A 14,290-nucleotide genomic window follows, 5' to 3' on the forward strand; every position below is an offset into this window, starting at 1 on the left:
TAATAAAATTCGACAATACTCATAAAAAACTTCATATGCTTGAACCACTACACTTAAATCATCTCACTCAATGCCTCGTAATCTTGATCCTTAGCTGAACCATTATAATATCTGAAAAATATTGTGGAGATAAGAGGTGAGTTATCAATAACTAAGTAAGCAAAGAGCATATACTAGCATGTAAACATGAGCATTTATAAAATTCGGTATGCAGAACAAGACATTTACTTTCAAAATGCAAAAACAATATATTTTTCTTTCAGAATGTATAAACAAAACTTGTTACAAAACATCAGAGCAAAATTTTCAGAAAACAAACTTGTTCCCAAAAAGAAAGTCTTTTGGCATATCTAAACTGAAACATTATATTCATATCATCGCATAGCATCACATCGGGACAAATACCATGTTTAACCCTCATTCCATGTTTCACCCCCGTGGTAGGGTTATAAACTACCATTATACCCGTGGCTGGGCCGTATACCATGTTTCACCCCCGTAGTAGGGTTATAAACTACTATTATACCCGTGGCTGGGCCGTATTCCATGTTTTACCCTCGTGGTAGGGTTATAAACCACCATTATACTCGTGGTTGGGCCGTATTCCATGTTTCACCGTGTGGTAGGGTTATAAACCACCATTATTCCCGTGGATGAGCCTTAACAGAAACAAAACGGAACATCATCGGAATCGGATCACATTCAAATACAGAATCAGAACTTCATGCTAAGGTTTTTAGATGACACATCATATCAAAACAAAATACTGAATAGTTTCAGATCATTTCACATGTTCGAAATAAACAGAATCCAAAACATATTCATTTATTCATAGAAAAAACGTTTAAATTTTCATATTCGCTCCTTTTGCAGAGTTCAGAAACAGAATGCGCAAAATTAACTCTTGTCTACACCAGTCATGACTATAAATAATTTCTCTTATATAGAATTTATGCATATGCAGAACAAACATTTGAGATCGTTTCATATTTCTTTTCAAACAAACATGCATATTTTCAAAGCCAACCTCATTTCATTTCTTTTATGCAAAACTAGTATATGAACCTCGCTTACCTAGACAACTTAGCTTTTCAGAATTTTTCTCAAAAATGTCGAGTCGACTATAAATCGTCACCTATAAAAATAATAACATAATTTCCGTAAGTTTTCAATCACTCACTGATTTCGATATTTAAGCCTAAGCTTCTAAAATAACCTATTTTAATTTCTCAAAACTTAAAACTCTCATAATCCCAAAATATATCATCACTTCTTAAACATCACCAATATCCACCATGACCAACGTCAAACTCAAAACACTAATATTTAAACCCGAAATAGCCAACAAATTTCATAGCATAAACCAATCACACAAACAACCCCATCATCCAATCCAACAGACCCCCTTACTCCTCGGACTCAGTCCGGCAAAACCAACTAATTAACAGTAAATATGAGTTACCGCAGAAATACATTTAAATCTCAAAAGTTCTTTAGGAAAATACTTACAATGCTATAATATAATTTTTGAAAGATCTCGGAAGTGCTAGAAGTGGCGGCACAACAACGGAATAGTGCAAAATGCACTGTGGCCATGGGTCTCAAAAACTCACTTTTGAACTGGGACAAACCAAGACCCGAGATTGATAGGGAAGAGTTTAGGAATGTCGGTGAAGCTAGTGGTGGTGGTGGTTGGCCGTAGGTGGCGGAGTAAATGGCGGTTTAAGGCCAAAATATTCAAAACGGAAATGTTGATGGTGGGGCTTCACCGGTGGCAAATCGGAGCTGGGATTGAGTGCATTGGGTTGCTAGGAGGTCGATGATGAAATGGTGAAGAAATGGTGGCCGGTGGTGGTGCGACGGCGGCGCGCGAGCACAAGGAATGCCGCTGCATAGTGTTGTGCGTGGGGGCAAACGGCGACGCGAGAGGGACTGAGATCGGAGGGTGGTGGTCGCCGACCGATGGGGAAGCGAATGGGTTGGGCGGTCACGGTCACGGCAGCGCGCGGCAGTGGCTTGGTGGAGAGGAGAAAAACGCACGGGGAGAGAGAGGGAGGGGCGTCGCACGGGAAAGCAGCAGTTCCGGAAGAAAAAGAAAGAAAAAAAAAAAGAAAGAAGAAAAAAGAGAAAAGAGAAAAAGAAATAGGAAAACGAAAAATGGAAGGAAAAGAATGAGGTCTAATCCTTACAACTTGGGTCACAAAATTTCAACAAAAATTATTTCAAAACAACAGTTTAAATAAAATAAATTTAAACATAGTGACTAAGTAAAATAAAATAATTAAATCCAACAATAAAATAATTTTAAAACCCACCAACTAATTTAAATTAAGAGAAATTTAAATGCAAAACAATAATTAATATTAATAAAGCATAACAAAATAATTTTCACAACTTTAAAAAAAATCATAAAATAAACCAACGAGAAATCTAATAAATTTTAAAACAAGAGAACTAATATTTAAATTAATTAAAATAATCATTCAGTTAAAATACACTAAAATACGGAGTATCACTACTTGTTCGTTGCTTGCCCAAGGTGATGCTTAACTTGCTAATTTGTGTTGCTTATGTTGTGCCTTTGCTTGCCATGACGTTTTACTCACCCACTGATTGATCGTCCAATGTTCCGGCTTGCTTGGTTCACATTTCTCGTTTGCTCGCCTGGCAGTCCCCTCGCTTCTTGCTTAGGCATCACCCTTCTATCTTCTTCCCGGTTGCATTTGCCCGCTTGCGGGGAGTTCTTTCCTTCAAATAGGTGAGGTCCTCACAGAGAGTGTCTAAGTTTAGGTAAAAATGGGATATTTCTAAAAGTGATTCGTTAACCATCACTTTTTTCCAACTAAATTGGTACTACCTATTTCAAGTGAATTGGAGAAGATACTACTTCATAGAGTGAGAAGTAAAACAAAGCTGTGCATAGACCACAGGCATTTATTGCATTAACCTGACAGGCTCTTGGCTTATGTCCTATTTTCCACTATTGCTCGAAAACTCCCAAATAATCATTAGCATCAGAGAATTTGACAAAAAGGCTAGGTAATAAGCAATGAAAAAAAAAAAAATTAAGGCTCTTATACGAAGCAGGAAGAAGAAAACTAAAAGAAACACTTCTTATAAATTTGAGTGTCCACTGGTTCAATAGATGAGGAACCAAAACTTGTGAGATGTGAAACATATTTTTCATACCTGTGAACCTTCTGTCTTGTCGTTCATAAATTCTGGAAATTATGTTGTAGTTTAATTTAATTCCTGTGTGGAGAACTGTACAATTTATACAAACTCTATAAGATTTTTAAATATCACAACCAAAACATCTATCCTCCATCAAACATTGTAACAGATACCTCATTCGTAGTAGTATGACGACTTTTCCCACTCGATGATGTATCCATTCCCATAGAAGAAACTTCAGTGTAAAAACCAGGTTCCTTGGGTTGAGGCACCATTGCATTCTCATTTGCCAACATTAATAACACCGATGACATAGTTGGCCTGTCTTCCACCCGTTGCTGTACACACAAAAGACCCACTTGGATATATCTTACAACTTCATCCACAGAATATGAGTCGTCCATCAGTGCATCCATGAGTTCCAATGGATTCCCTTCAATCCACAATTTCCATGCCTGAAAAAATTTTAAGCATGTTCCTAAATTTGTCAGAGCAGAGAACTGAAGTCATATGATTAAGAAATTGAACTTATTTAGCAAGAGAACTTGGAAATTATTTTAGCTTTGTATTTTTACATGTCCAATCAAGTTGAGGTCATGGTCAGGGTGCCAAAATCCCCAGTTTTTCTTTCCGCTTATCACCTCCAACATTAACACACCAAAGCTAAATACATCTGATTTCACTGAAAAGTGTCCACTCATTGCATATTCTGGTGACATGTAACCGCTGCATGTCAACACAAGAAATTCAGCATTTGTAAGCAGAAGGAATGTATTTTGAGAATATTCTTAAACCACATACTATGTTCCCATTACTCTCTTGGTCATCTCTTGTGTCTGGTCTGCTCCAAAAATTCTTGCAAGTCCAAAATCGGAGATTTTGGGGTTCATCTCACTATCTAGTAAGATGTTGCTTGCTTTGAGATCCCTATGGATGATTCTTAGCCTGGAATCTTGATGGAGATAAAGGAGTCCTCGTGCTATCCCCAAAATAATGCCAAAGCGCTTCTTCCAAGCCAGTAATTTCTTTCTAGTCTGATCTGGAAGAAGCATATATTAAAGAACGTTAAGCCTCTTTCATTTGTTAATTTATTGAGAATTATGCGAACAAGAAAAAAAAAACACTCAATGAAGCAGGAAGAAATATATCAAGTGTTAGATGCTCGAACCGAAGAGAAAGTAGTCCAAGCTTTTGTTGGGAAGGTACTCATAGATTAGCATCCTTTCATCTCCATGAATGCAGCATCCCAAAAGCTTGACAAGATTACGGTGTTGAAGCTTTGAAACCAAAATAACTTCATTCTTAAACTCTCTAAGACCTTGCCCCAAGTCCCGAGAGAGCCTCTTAACTGCAATTTCTTGTTTGCTCAGTAATACACCCTATGAGAATGTCATATCAAAATTTAACAAATCCAATCAGATACAAGGAAGTACACAGCTTCACTTTCCACCAATTTATATATTTAACTTTTGCTTATGGTTTTTACCACATAATTTTAGTTTCGGTAGTCTCATGATGAAATACCTTGTAGACAGGACCAAAGCCACCCTGTCCGATCTTATTTCTAAAAGAGAACTCGTCAGTAGCAGCCGAAACAGTCTTCAGATTAAAAAGAGGAAGCTCAAGGTCTTCCTCCTGAGTTTCTTCCATTAAATATCTACGGGGATGGTTTAAGCTTGCAGCTGTTACAAACAAGTTGATCAGCAGAAAGAAAAGATTAAGTTATTGCACTTTTGATTGTAGCATGCACAAAATGCTACAAGCATAAATGTATGCAAGGTGACTCAATAAAAATAAATAAATACATAAATACACAAATATGCTAAAAAAATGTCAGCTTGTAAAGCTCCCGAGAATTTCAATAAATAGCCCAAACTCAGATTTTAAGCTTTTGACAGAAGATTTATAGCAGCAGACAGGAATCGGACACCTTGCTTTGCACAAAACAAGCATCATTGGTGAAAGCATGGTCCTTTATTTAATAAATATATATATATATATATATATATATGCATTCTCTTTCAGTACAGTGCAGTGAAATATCTGTTAGAAACAGGAAAATTCAACAATTACAAACCAGATTATCAAGAAGAACATACTTGGAAAATAATGGAAGTTATCACCAAATTCATTGATTATAATATATATTTTTTGAAGCAGAGAGCTTTGCCCATGTTCAGACACATCATTCTCTCCTCCATTATGTTATTAAAAAAAAAATTAACTATTATATATATTTAAGTTAAAGTTATCAAATGAACAATGATATATCTAATTAAGTTAGTAAATTTCATTTCGAGGTGGTAATCTTTTAGTTTTTTGGCCGCTTACTTTTCTAGTTTTCAACTCATACTTATCTAGTTTTGTAACCGATATACTAATAAAGGATATTGATTTTAGAAGAACTTAATGAGCTTTAAGATAAAATTCTTTATAGTGAAGATCTCTTACACACTATAAAGAGCTCTGTCTTCTAACCACTCAAGAAGGAACAATGTTGCTGCTTAAGCAAAGATTTTTGAATTATGAGGTTTCCAGTTACTAACGTAGAAACAGAGAAAAGCAAGATGAAAGAAGATATTGTGCTGAACTAAATTATGGGCATCAAGTCTATATTGTAGAGAAGCTCAAGGACATACCATTTTAAATATAGTATCTTTCATATGTATTAATTTAGTATGCTTGTGCAGAGTTCAGGTATACAAGTAGTACTGCTAAGTTCTAAAGACAGCTAAATTTGCATTTAAGAAAAGATAAAAGGACTACATTGTTCACAATTGAGGTGACCGAAATATGATTTGACTGACAAGATACTAATTATTTTATCAATAACTTACTAGAGAGTGAAAAATTATAGAGAATTCTTACCAAAGTATGGTTTTATCTTATTACGACGTTAACCTCAAAGCTTATACCAATTAGTAAAGGACTAACAATGTTATACCAACCACTCACTTGGCTGCTACTATTCGACGAAGGGTGCCGCATGAAAATTTAACAATCTTCCCCACATGTGAACTTCTACCACAACAACCATGTTTCTCACCAATAAGAAGCCTTACCAAGTGAAATAAGATAAAACCAGGAGTCAAATGGTCATAACTATTGGAGCTGACTCTATCATGTAAGTCATTGTTTCTGAAATTCATTCTGATAATCTGTCATCTTTAATACAACTTTTAGTGGCGAAACACTTGGTGGTTTTCCAGTGAGACCTTGGGAAACTGATCTAAGCCTAAAATTTTAATAAATGGATTGTGGTTTAATAATATCCTCCAACATAGCTCCCTTAAAAGAAATAATCTATTGTCAAGGTCTTGTACACCCATTTTGTTAGGACCAAGTGGCATCAAGTGAAAGATCACTTCTGTATATTATTAAGTGTATCCCACTCAAATTCCTTTTGAACCAAAGACTCCTCATATGCTAAAGTCATTGGCAATGTATTAAGGTAGATACAAAAATAAATACCCAAAGAGCTTCAATCAATATCTTAAAAACTCTGATTTAACAAGTGTCCAAAAAATTTATGATGTTTCATCAATAGCTTCTACAAAAATGAAAATACCAAGAGCCAAGAGTCAAGTCAAAGCCGCGGCTCTCCTTCGGTATGCAATCTCAGTATGTGTTTTACCTCTTCTCTTTGCTTTTCTTATTCGAAAAGCACACCAGCTAGCGACACCACATAGAAGCATCCCAGTAGCCACACATATGACAATAGTGACAATCACCCTTACTCGTTTATTCCTCCTGGCATCAGCAATTGACTCTGGACACCAAAGAAGTTCACAGAGTGAGTCTTTTCGAAAAAATGACAAAACATTGCCAGTAGCATAGAAATTGCTTTTATGTTTTGAACCACTTGGGCAATCAATTTTTAAAGCCTAAGGTAGCATAACAGACCAGCATAAATTGCCCAATTCTGTGACCTTACTAATATGACCTTCCATCTGAAAGCCATACACTCACAAATTGAAGCAACTATTAAGAGACAAAAGCCCTGAAATACTGACCCTTCACATCTATTGAGTCTCAAGGACCCGTGGCTTGTATCCCCTATCTAGTTCATCAAAACAAAAACTCATTTTACCATGTGCCATTCAGATCCTCTTGGGAAAAGAATGTTAGAGCAAGATTATTAAAGGTATGAATAAGCTAATTTTACAGTGCTTCTGGAGGATAAATTGTCAATAGCCATTAGGATTCAGGACCACGTTCCAAAGTTAGTCTGCCCCACCTTTTTGAATGGAGGAGGCAAATTAACATCAAAACCCCAATATACGGTAGAAACAGTTTAAGTTTGTGGGTGTGTGAAGTTTTTTTAACGTCTATTTTATCACTGAAGGCTAAAACCGGCACTTTGAAGGTTGCTATCTGTGTGTGAGTTATTGAACTAGAAGAATCTACCTCAAAAGATTGTTTATGAAAGTTACATACCTAGTTCGTTTCTCGCCATTCGTATATAGAGATCATCCCCACCACTGGGAAAATGTTTCATATCAACCAAATCACCAAACCACATCACACAGTCTCCCCCATTTCCATGGATATCTATCAGAGTAAATGCCATACACGAACAATTCCTCAAACACTCAACCTCACAAACCTCAAGGCTCAAATTCCTACTCTCCACCAAATGCGAATGATCAGGCAACTTCATTCCTCCATACTTGACGAAGCCATCTCCATTTTCACATTCTAACTCCCACCTCCTCACACACCCTCCTGACCAAATAATCCTCGACCAGTCCTCCGGCGACTTCGGCGTAAAACCTTTCAAACAATTGCATTTCGGGCCATCACTGTAACAATTCCCATAGGGCCCACATGTCCCATACCTATCACAACTGTCCCTCTGAAGAGTCACCATCGTAACCCACTCATTGCTACTCTTACTCCATGTTAGGTACTGAATCCAGCCGTGCTGAGTCACCACAAACCTTGACAAGGTTGACTCCTGGTCTATCACCTCGAATGTATAATAAACTTCTTCACGGCTTGAATTGAAAATGGGTATAAACACAGGGTTGGACCTCAGCTCATTGCTGCCACTGAACCTGACTCCATCCCACGGACCCCACCTGTACTGCTTCTGGGTCCCTTTGCTGAGCACCAGCTGAGGTGTCTCAGGGGAGTCTAGGCTAAAAGTGTAGTCTCCGGCAGATGGGTCCTCAGCTGATAACCATGATGTCATATTCCGGTACAGGCCGGTTTTAAGGTTCCAACCAAGCTTCATACCTGGCAACAAGGTGTCGGTTATATTATCGAAACTTTGCCAGACATACCCTTCCAGATCAGGATTGTTTTCCTCTTTCAAAACAAGATTGCCATTGTCCAAGAGCTGCAAAATGGGGCTCTCTAACACCCTGGTGGCATTTACAGACCAAATTTTCTCCGAATTATTAAGCAAAAGTGAGAATCCATTTGAACCCATTGACAGTGACCCTGATTGGCCACTGATAACCTTGTTTCTGTTGGCGACCCAGACTACGGTGAGAGTGATATTCTTGTACCAAATGCCCAAGTACCTGTGGCTAGAATTGCCTCGGTTAAAGAAACCGAGCTCAAAGCGCTGCCCAGAGGAGACCAATGTTTGCCCATCTTCAAGCACCTGGTTCTGCGTCAAGCGGTCCGAAACTGTTGCTGCTGTTGAAGGCCGGGGCGAGACTGAGGATAACCAAACGTACCACAATATGAGAAACGGCGAAAGACCCATTTTCGGTCGTGGGAAAATGGAGGAGTTTCTTAAAGAAATAATAAGGTAGCAGAATCATGGTGCAAGAATTGGCTGTGTGTCTTACGGGAACACTTGCAGGGCTGAAAATGTCAAGAATAGACAGATAACGGTTGAAAAACGGGGCTTCAGGTTCTCCCATGCTCAAATGGCCAAACGTAATCACGGGTGACAAAATCCACGTACGGCACCTTCCAGCACGAGAATGATTTGGAGCTTTTTGTTCGAGGTCCTTTATCGACCAAACTTAGACCGTGTATTCCCTCCCCATTTCAACGAGGGACTTCTCAAGTCCTATAATCTCTTTTGACTGTTGCCCTCGTTCAGTATCTTCGGCGCCGTTTAGATAGTTTAGAGAATTTGGCTTTGACTAAAATTGAATGATAGCTAAATTTCATTCAATATGTATTAAAAAATTATTACATTAAAGTAGATATCTCTATAAAATTTTAAATTTTTACTATAATAATTCTTTAAATTTGTAGTTAAACAGTAAGTTAGCTAAATATTAAAATATTCAAATTTCACTTCTCTTACAAAAAATGTAAGTAATTTTTGAAATTAAGAAATTTAGTTCGATTTATTATTATTAAATATAAAATGTGATAAAAATAAATTAATTAGTTAATATTAATTAGAATATGAATTATTAAGTTAATTATAATGATAAGTTAATTATAATATAATTATTATTAATATTAATATTTAATATTTAATAAATTTGATAAATATTAATATTAATTTAATTAGAATATAATTATTATTAATATTAAATTGGTAGAATTATAAAATGTGATACAAATAAATTAAATAAAAAATTAATAATATTTTATTATTATATAGAGAGTAAATAGTTAATCCAATATGGAGATTGAATTTAAATAGAATAGACAAATATAAAAAAGTGTGATTTTACTAAATTTTAAAAATGAATTTGACCAAGTCAATAAAAATGCTCTTAGATGAAATTAATTGAGATGATATATAAAAATTTAATAAAGATTATTTTTTTAATATTATTAATATTTTAAAATTTAAAATAATTAAATTATTTATTATATTTTATATAAAAAATTTAAAAAATTATAATAATGACATCATCCCCCAAAGTCCAAACAAGTCTTCCCTTTTCTTCCCACGTTTTGAATTTTCTTTATTAATTTATTATGGTTTGGAGTCTTCCTTTTTTTCCCACGTTTTGAATTTTCTTTGTACCAATTATTAATTTATTACGTGTTACTTCTGAACGTAGATTTACCGTCTCGAACCAAGATTTGTCGACCCACGAGTTTATTTCACTTTCCTTCCACACGCTTTGATAGAAAATTTGCGCACCAACTTTTTTATTCAATGGCAAAATAGACTCATCACCTAAGATTAAAATCTTATACTTTTAAAACGTTATATTAAAATTAAAATTACAAAAAACAAAAAAAAAAAAGTGGGTGGTTCAAAGACGGTGCCACTGAACTAGCCAGACATGATTGGGCTCGTTTGATTTCTTGACTGTATTCAGTTCAGTTGAGTTTGATTTAGATTTAGATCTTTTATAATATCTAAACACTCAACTCTTAAATTATCATCTCAACTTTTAAAATATCTTTACATGTAGGACCCACAATCTTTTTTCAACTCAACACATTGTTATACGTGGAATCTACAACATTTTTTCAATTTCTCATAAATGCATCTAAACTCATCTTAACATCCAAACACATTTTAGATAGATCTTACAGAACTCACTTTACCATCTTCACTCACTACTATTCATAGAGAACTCATCAACTCATCATCCAAACGCAGCCTGAATCTAGTGCCTTTCTAGCACAAATCCAACACCTCGGATCTGCTATATTCAATGCCAGGGTGGACCGGATTCGACCACACAGAGACTAGAATAGATTATTTTACACTCAGAATGGTCTGAAGATTGTATTAAAAATAATTAACACTTAGGTTTTTAGAAATTCAAGAGTTTTAGATTTTTTTTTCTTTAAAATAAGTTTTGCACACTGTACCATTGTTAAAATGTTTGAGGTGGTGGAGTAGGAGTGAAGGGTATAAACTATAAAACCTGTACTTAGAAAGAGTTTGTTGAGAGAGAACTTAAAAGGGAGAAAGAAAAAGGTTACAGAGGCGTAGGGAGGTGGAACTCGAGGAGGAGAGGGATTCGGGGGTGTGAAAAAAACTGAATGGAAAGAGATAAGAGCAGTAATTGTCCGAGTCAAGAAAAAATTTTGAAAGGGAGATGGCTTATCCAAAACGGTGTCGTTTTTCTCTTGAAGGCTAGGCTTAATCAGGTTAGGGATTGGGTTTCACAGTGGGACAGGGTGTTACATAAACTCTTATGGTTAAGCTAGCTTTTAATGAATGTTGGTTCTCCTCAAATGACTAGTTCTATTATGAATTATAATCCTCCTAGTACTACCACGCAAATTACCCGTACCTTTCAACGTACCAAACATATTGCTAATTGTCACTTAATCTCCTCTATCAAAAACATTGCTAACATTATTTGAAATCTCGTTAGTGTGGCCAGCTTGTTGCTCTTGTTTCTAAACACAAACTAACTCCCCCCACCTTGAGTTGAGAGATGTTAGCATATATTTGCAGTAATTTGTATCTTTCTATCTTTTTATTTATAATTAGGTCAACATGATACAACCTATTATTTTCCTCATCAATAATGGAATTCAAACAAAATAGGTGATCATTTTACTCGGTTCATGGGGTGCTGGTTCTAGAGCATACTAGTCAGACGGCTCAACAATCTCTAACTATAAGGCCCAGTTTTTGTTTGTGAGGCTGGTTCGTGCTCGAGGGCCCAGCCCTTTTCCTTGGAGGTGTGCGAACGACGTCGTTTTGGGGGTAAGTAATTCCTTCCTCAACTTCTCTTCTTTCCCCCTCGATTCTTTCTCCCCCTCTTTCTCTTTCAGTTTCTTTTATTTTTCTGGGTTTCCCTCGCTCAGACTCCTCTCTAACACGTAACCCACATTCACTTCCTTCCATTTTCATTTTATTTTCTTGTCGTTGGTTCTGTTTTATGGTTCCGAATCTCAGGGCTTCTACGTTTGGGTAGTGAGAAGTGTTGAGAAGTGTTGAGAATGTTTGTGAATAGTAATGAAAAAGTAATAATAAAATATTTGAATAGTAGTAAGAAGTAGGTGAAAAGTAATGAATAGTAGAAAAGTAGGTAAAAAGTAATAATAAAATAAAGAATAGTAGTGAGAGTATTTGAATCAATTTCTCACTCTGTCGCTTCCCTCCATTGCAGCAGACGATTGTGTTTCTCTCTCACGCTTCTGTTTTGTTCTGCAGTTGGTGTTCTCCTTTCAGACTCGGCTCTTCTCTCCCTCTTGCGCTGTGTTTCATCTTTAGGTATATCTCTTTCTCCCCCTCTCTCATTTTATACCTTAATTCCGAAACTCAGGGCCCTCATTGTCGGCACTCTCTCTTTCTCTTCAGTGCAGTTTTCCTTTTGGTTTGTTGTGCTGCTTGTTCATTAATCCCTGAAGCCTTGTAACCATCGAAGCCACTACTGGTGACATTATTTCTTGCCGGTAACCCATTCTTTCTTTGTTTCTCTGTTTCTCTCGCCCGTACATACGCATTCATCTCTATTAATTCAGTTCACTCCAATGAAATTCTAGGTCATGTTTTTATTTAGTGTGGTCCATGGGTTGTTCTTTGGGCATTTTCTTTGTATAAGCGAACATCATGTGTTGGAATGTTCTGTTTGGATTTATTTGAGTGGGACATGCAGTGTTTTTAATGGGTTCTCGGGATTGTGTAGAGACTTTTTTTTTTATATACTATTCAGGTTTTGTATGACTGATGGAACAGAGTGTAAATTATTTGGAGTTGCATTGTTGTTGTTTTGGTTGGTTTGTGATGATTGCTTGGAGTTAGGGGCCATTGAAGTAGGGTTGATATTTTGATTGATTGCGTTTGACGTTGATTTTAGTGGGTGTATTGGACAATTTTGAGATTAGTATATGGTAATTTGGGTTGGAATGTGGGCTGTCCAATTTACTATATGGTTGTCATAGTGAGTTTTGTTTTGCTATTATATGGTTTGGGATTATGAGTTTTATTTAATTAGATAAAAGTTGTGTCAATTGTCTTTTAACACTTAGTTTATGTATCTTATTTTATGAATAGGTGACGAGACTGATAGAGGTCATTTTCAAGGTTTAAATAATACGCTGCAAGAGTAAGGTAAACGGGGTTCCTATACTAGATTTGCATAAAAAAAAAATGAACTCAGGTTGGTTTGTAAAATGTGCATGATATGTTTTTAAAAGAAAATGTGAAAAAAACTTCAGTATATGTGTTTTGCATTTACTCATGAAAATCTATATGAAAGAGAAAAATACATTTTGACATTAATAGTGTGGACATGAGCAACATTTGATATGTTTATGAAATGAGCAAAAGAGCGAATATGATAACTGTGAATTTTTGTACGTATGATATAAAATAATTTGGGTTTGTTTATGATCAAATGGAAATTATATGAATATGTTCAACATTTGGTTGATATGATATGAATATGAAAAACTTTTGGTATACTTATATGTTTTTACTCTGATTCTGAATATAGTTCTGATATGATGATACGGGTTCACGTGATATGGTTGGTACCAACATTATATGATATGAGTGCAACCATTTTGGAAATAAAGTGGTCTTTTATGTGTTATTTCCTGTGTGCACACTCGGGACTCCGAGATTGAAAAAGTGAAAGTTTCACAATATGATACTGCTTGGTTTGGCCACCGGGGATAGCACAACTCTACCACGGGTTAAACATGGTATATGATATAACATGACATGATAAGATGAAGATATTCAGTTATGTTATGCCAAAGTGTTGTTCTGGAATATGAAAATAGTTTATGAATATTAAAAGATTGAAGTGTCGCTCTTATTTTTCTGATAATACGTGTTGAGTGATGCATATGAAAATAAAATGTTTTGCTTCTGCATACCAAACTTTCTAAAAATGGCTCATGTTTGCACATTAGTATAAGTTTTCTGCTTATTGAGTTGTTGATAACTCACCCATTTTCTTCATTATTTTTCAGATGATATTGATGACCCAGTTGGGGGTCAGGAATAGAAATTGGAGTTTGGCTAGATATGGATAGGCGGTTGAGTACCTATGGGTACCATGGTTAGAAGAAGAGTTTGAAGTTCTTTTTGACGTTTAGATTTATTGGAACTTAGATGTATCAGTTTATTATGTTAAGATTTAATTTTATTTTGATTTAGTAAGACCTATGGTTTTATCAGTTTGGTATGTTATCATTACCGGAAGATTGTGGACCCCTTGATTTATTATTATTGCAGTAAAGACTACGTGGAGTTTGTAATGAGTTT

At 35.7% G+C, this 14,290-nt stretch overlaps 1 protein-coding gene across 3 annotated transcripts; it reads right to left on the reverse strand.

The window, feature by feature from the left end:
• Positions 1–628: 628 nt before the first annotated feature.
• On the reverse strand, positions 629–9,155 carry LOC108999048 (G-type lectin S-receptor-like serine/threonine-protein kinase At4g27290). 3 transcript variants are annotated; one of them, XR_004801371.1, is made up of 9 exons: positions 7,612–9,155; positions 6,809–6,943; positions 4,699–4,856; positions 4,343–4,553; positions 3,976–4,213; positions 3,750–3,900; positions 3,348–3,629; positions 3,190–3,264; positions 629–659 (listed from the first exon to the last, which is right to left on the reverse strand). XR_004801371.1 is itself a non-coding variant. In XM_035689659.1 (8 exons), the coding sequence occupies exons 1-8, from the start codon at positions 8,888–8,890 to the stop codon at positions 3,241–3,243; spliced, it is 2,478 nt and encodes an 825-aa protein (XP_035545552.1). In that variant the 5' UTR covers positions 8,891–9,155; the 3' UTR covers positions 3,140–3,240. The 3 variants fall into 3 exon arrangements, 2 of the variants coding, with proteins under 2 accessions (XP_035545552.1, XP_035545551.1); XM_035689659.1 differs by lacking the exon at positions 629–659 and having other exon boundaries at positions 3,140–3,264; XM_035689658.1 differs by lacking the exon at positions 629–659 and having other exon boundaries at positions 3,140–3,629.
• Between the last annotated feature and the right edge of the window lie 5,135 nt (positions 9,156–14,290).

Source organism: Juglans regia, chromosome 4 (genome assembly GCF_001411555.2).
Source record: "Juglans regia cultivar Chandler chromosome 4, Walnut 2.0, whole genome shotgun sequence".
Taxonomy (NCBI): Eukaryota; Viridiplantae; Streptophyta; class Magnoliopsida; order Fagales; family Juglandaceae; genus Juglans; species Juglans regia.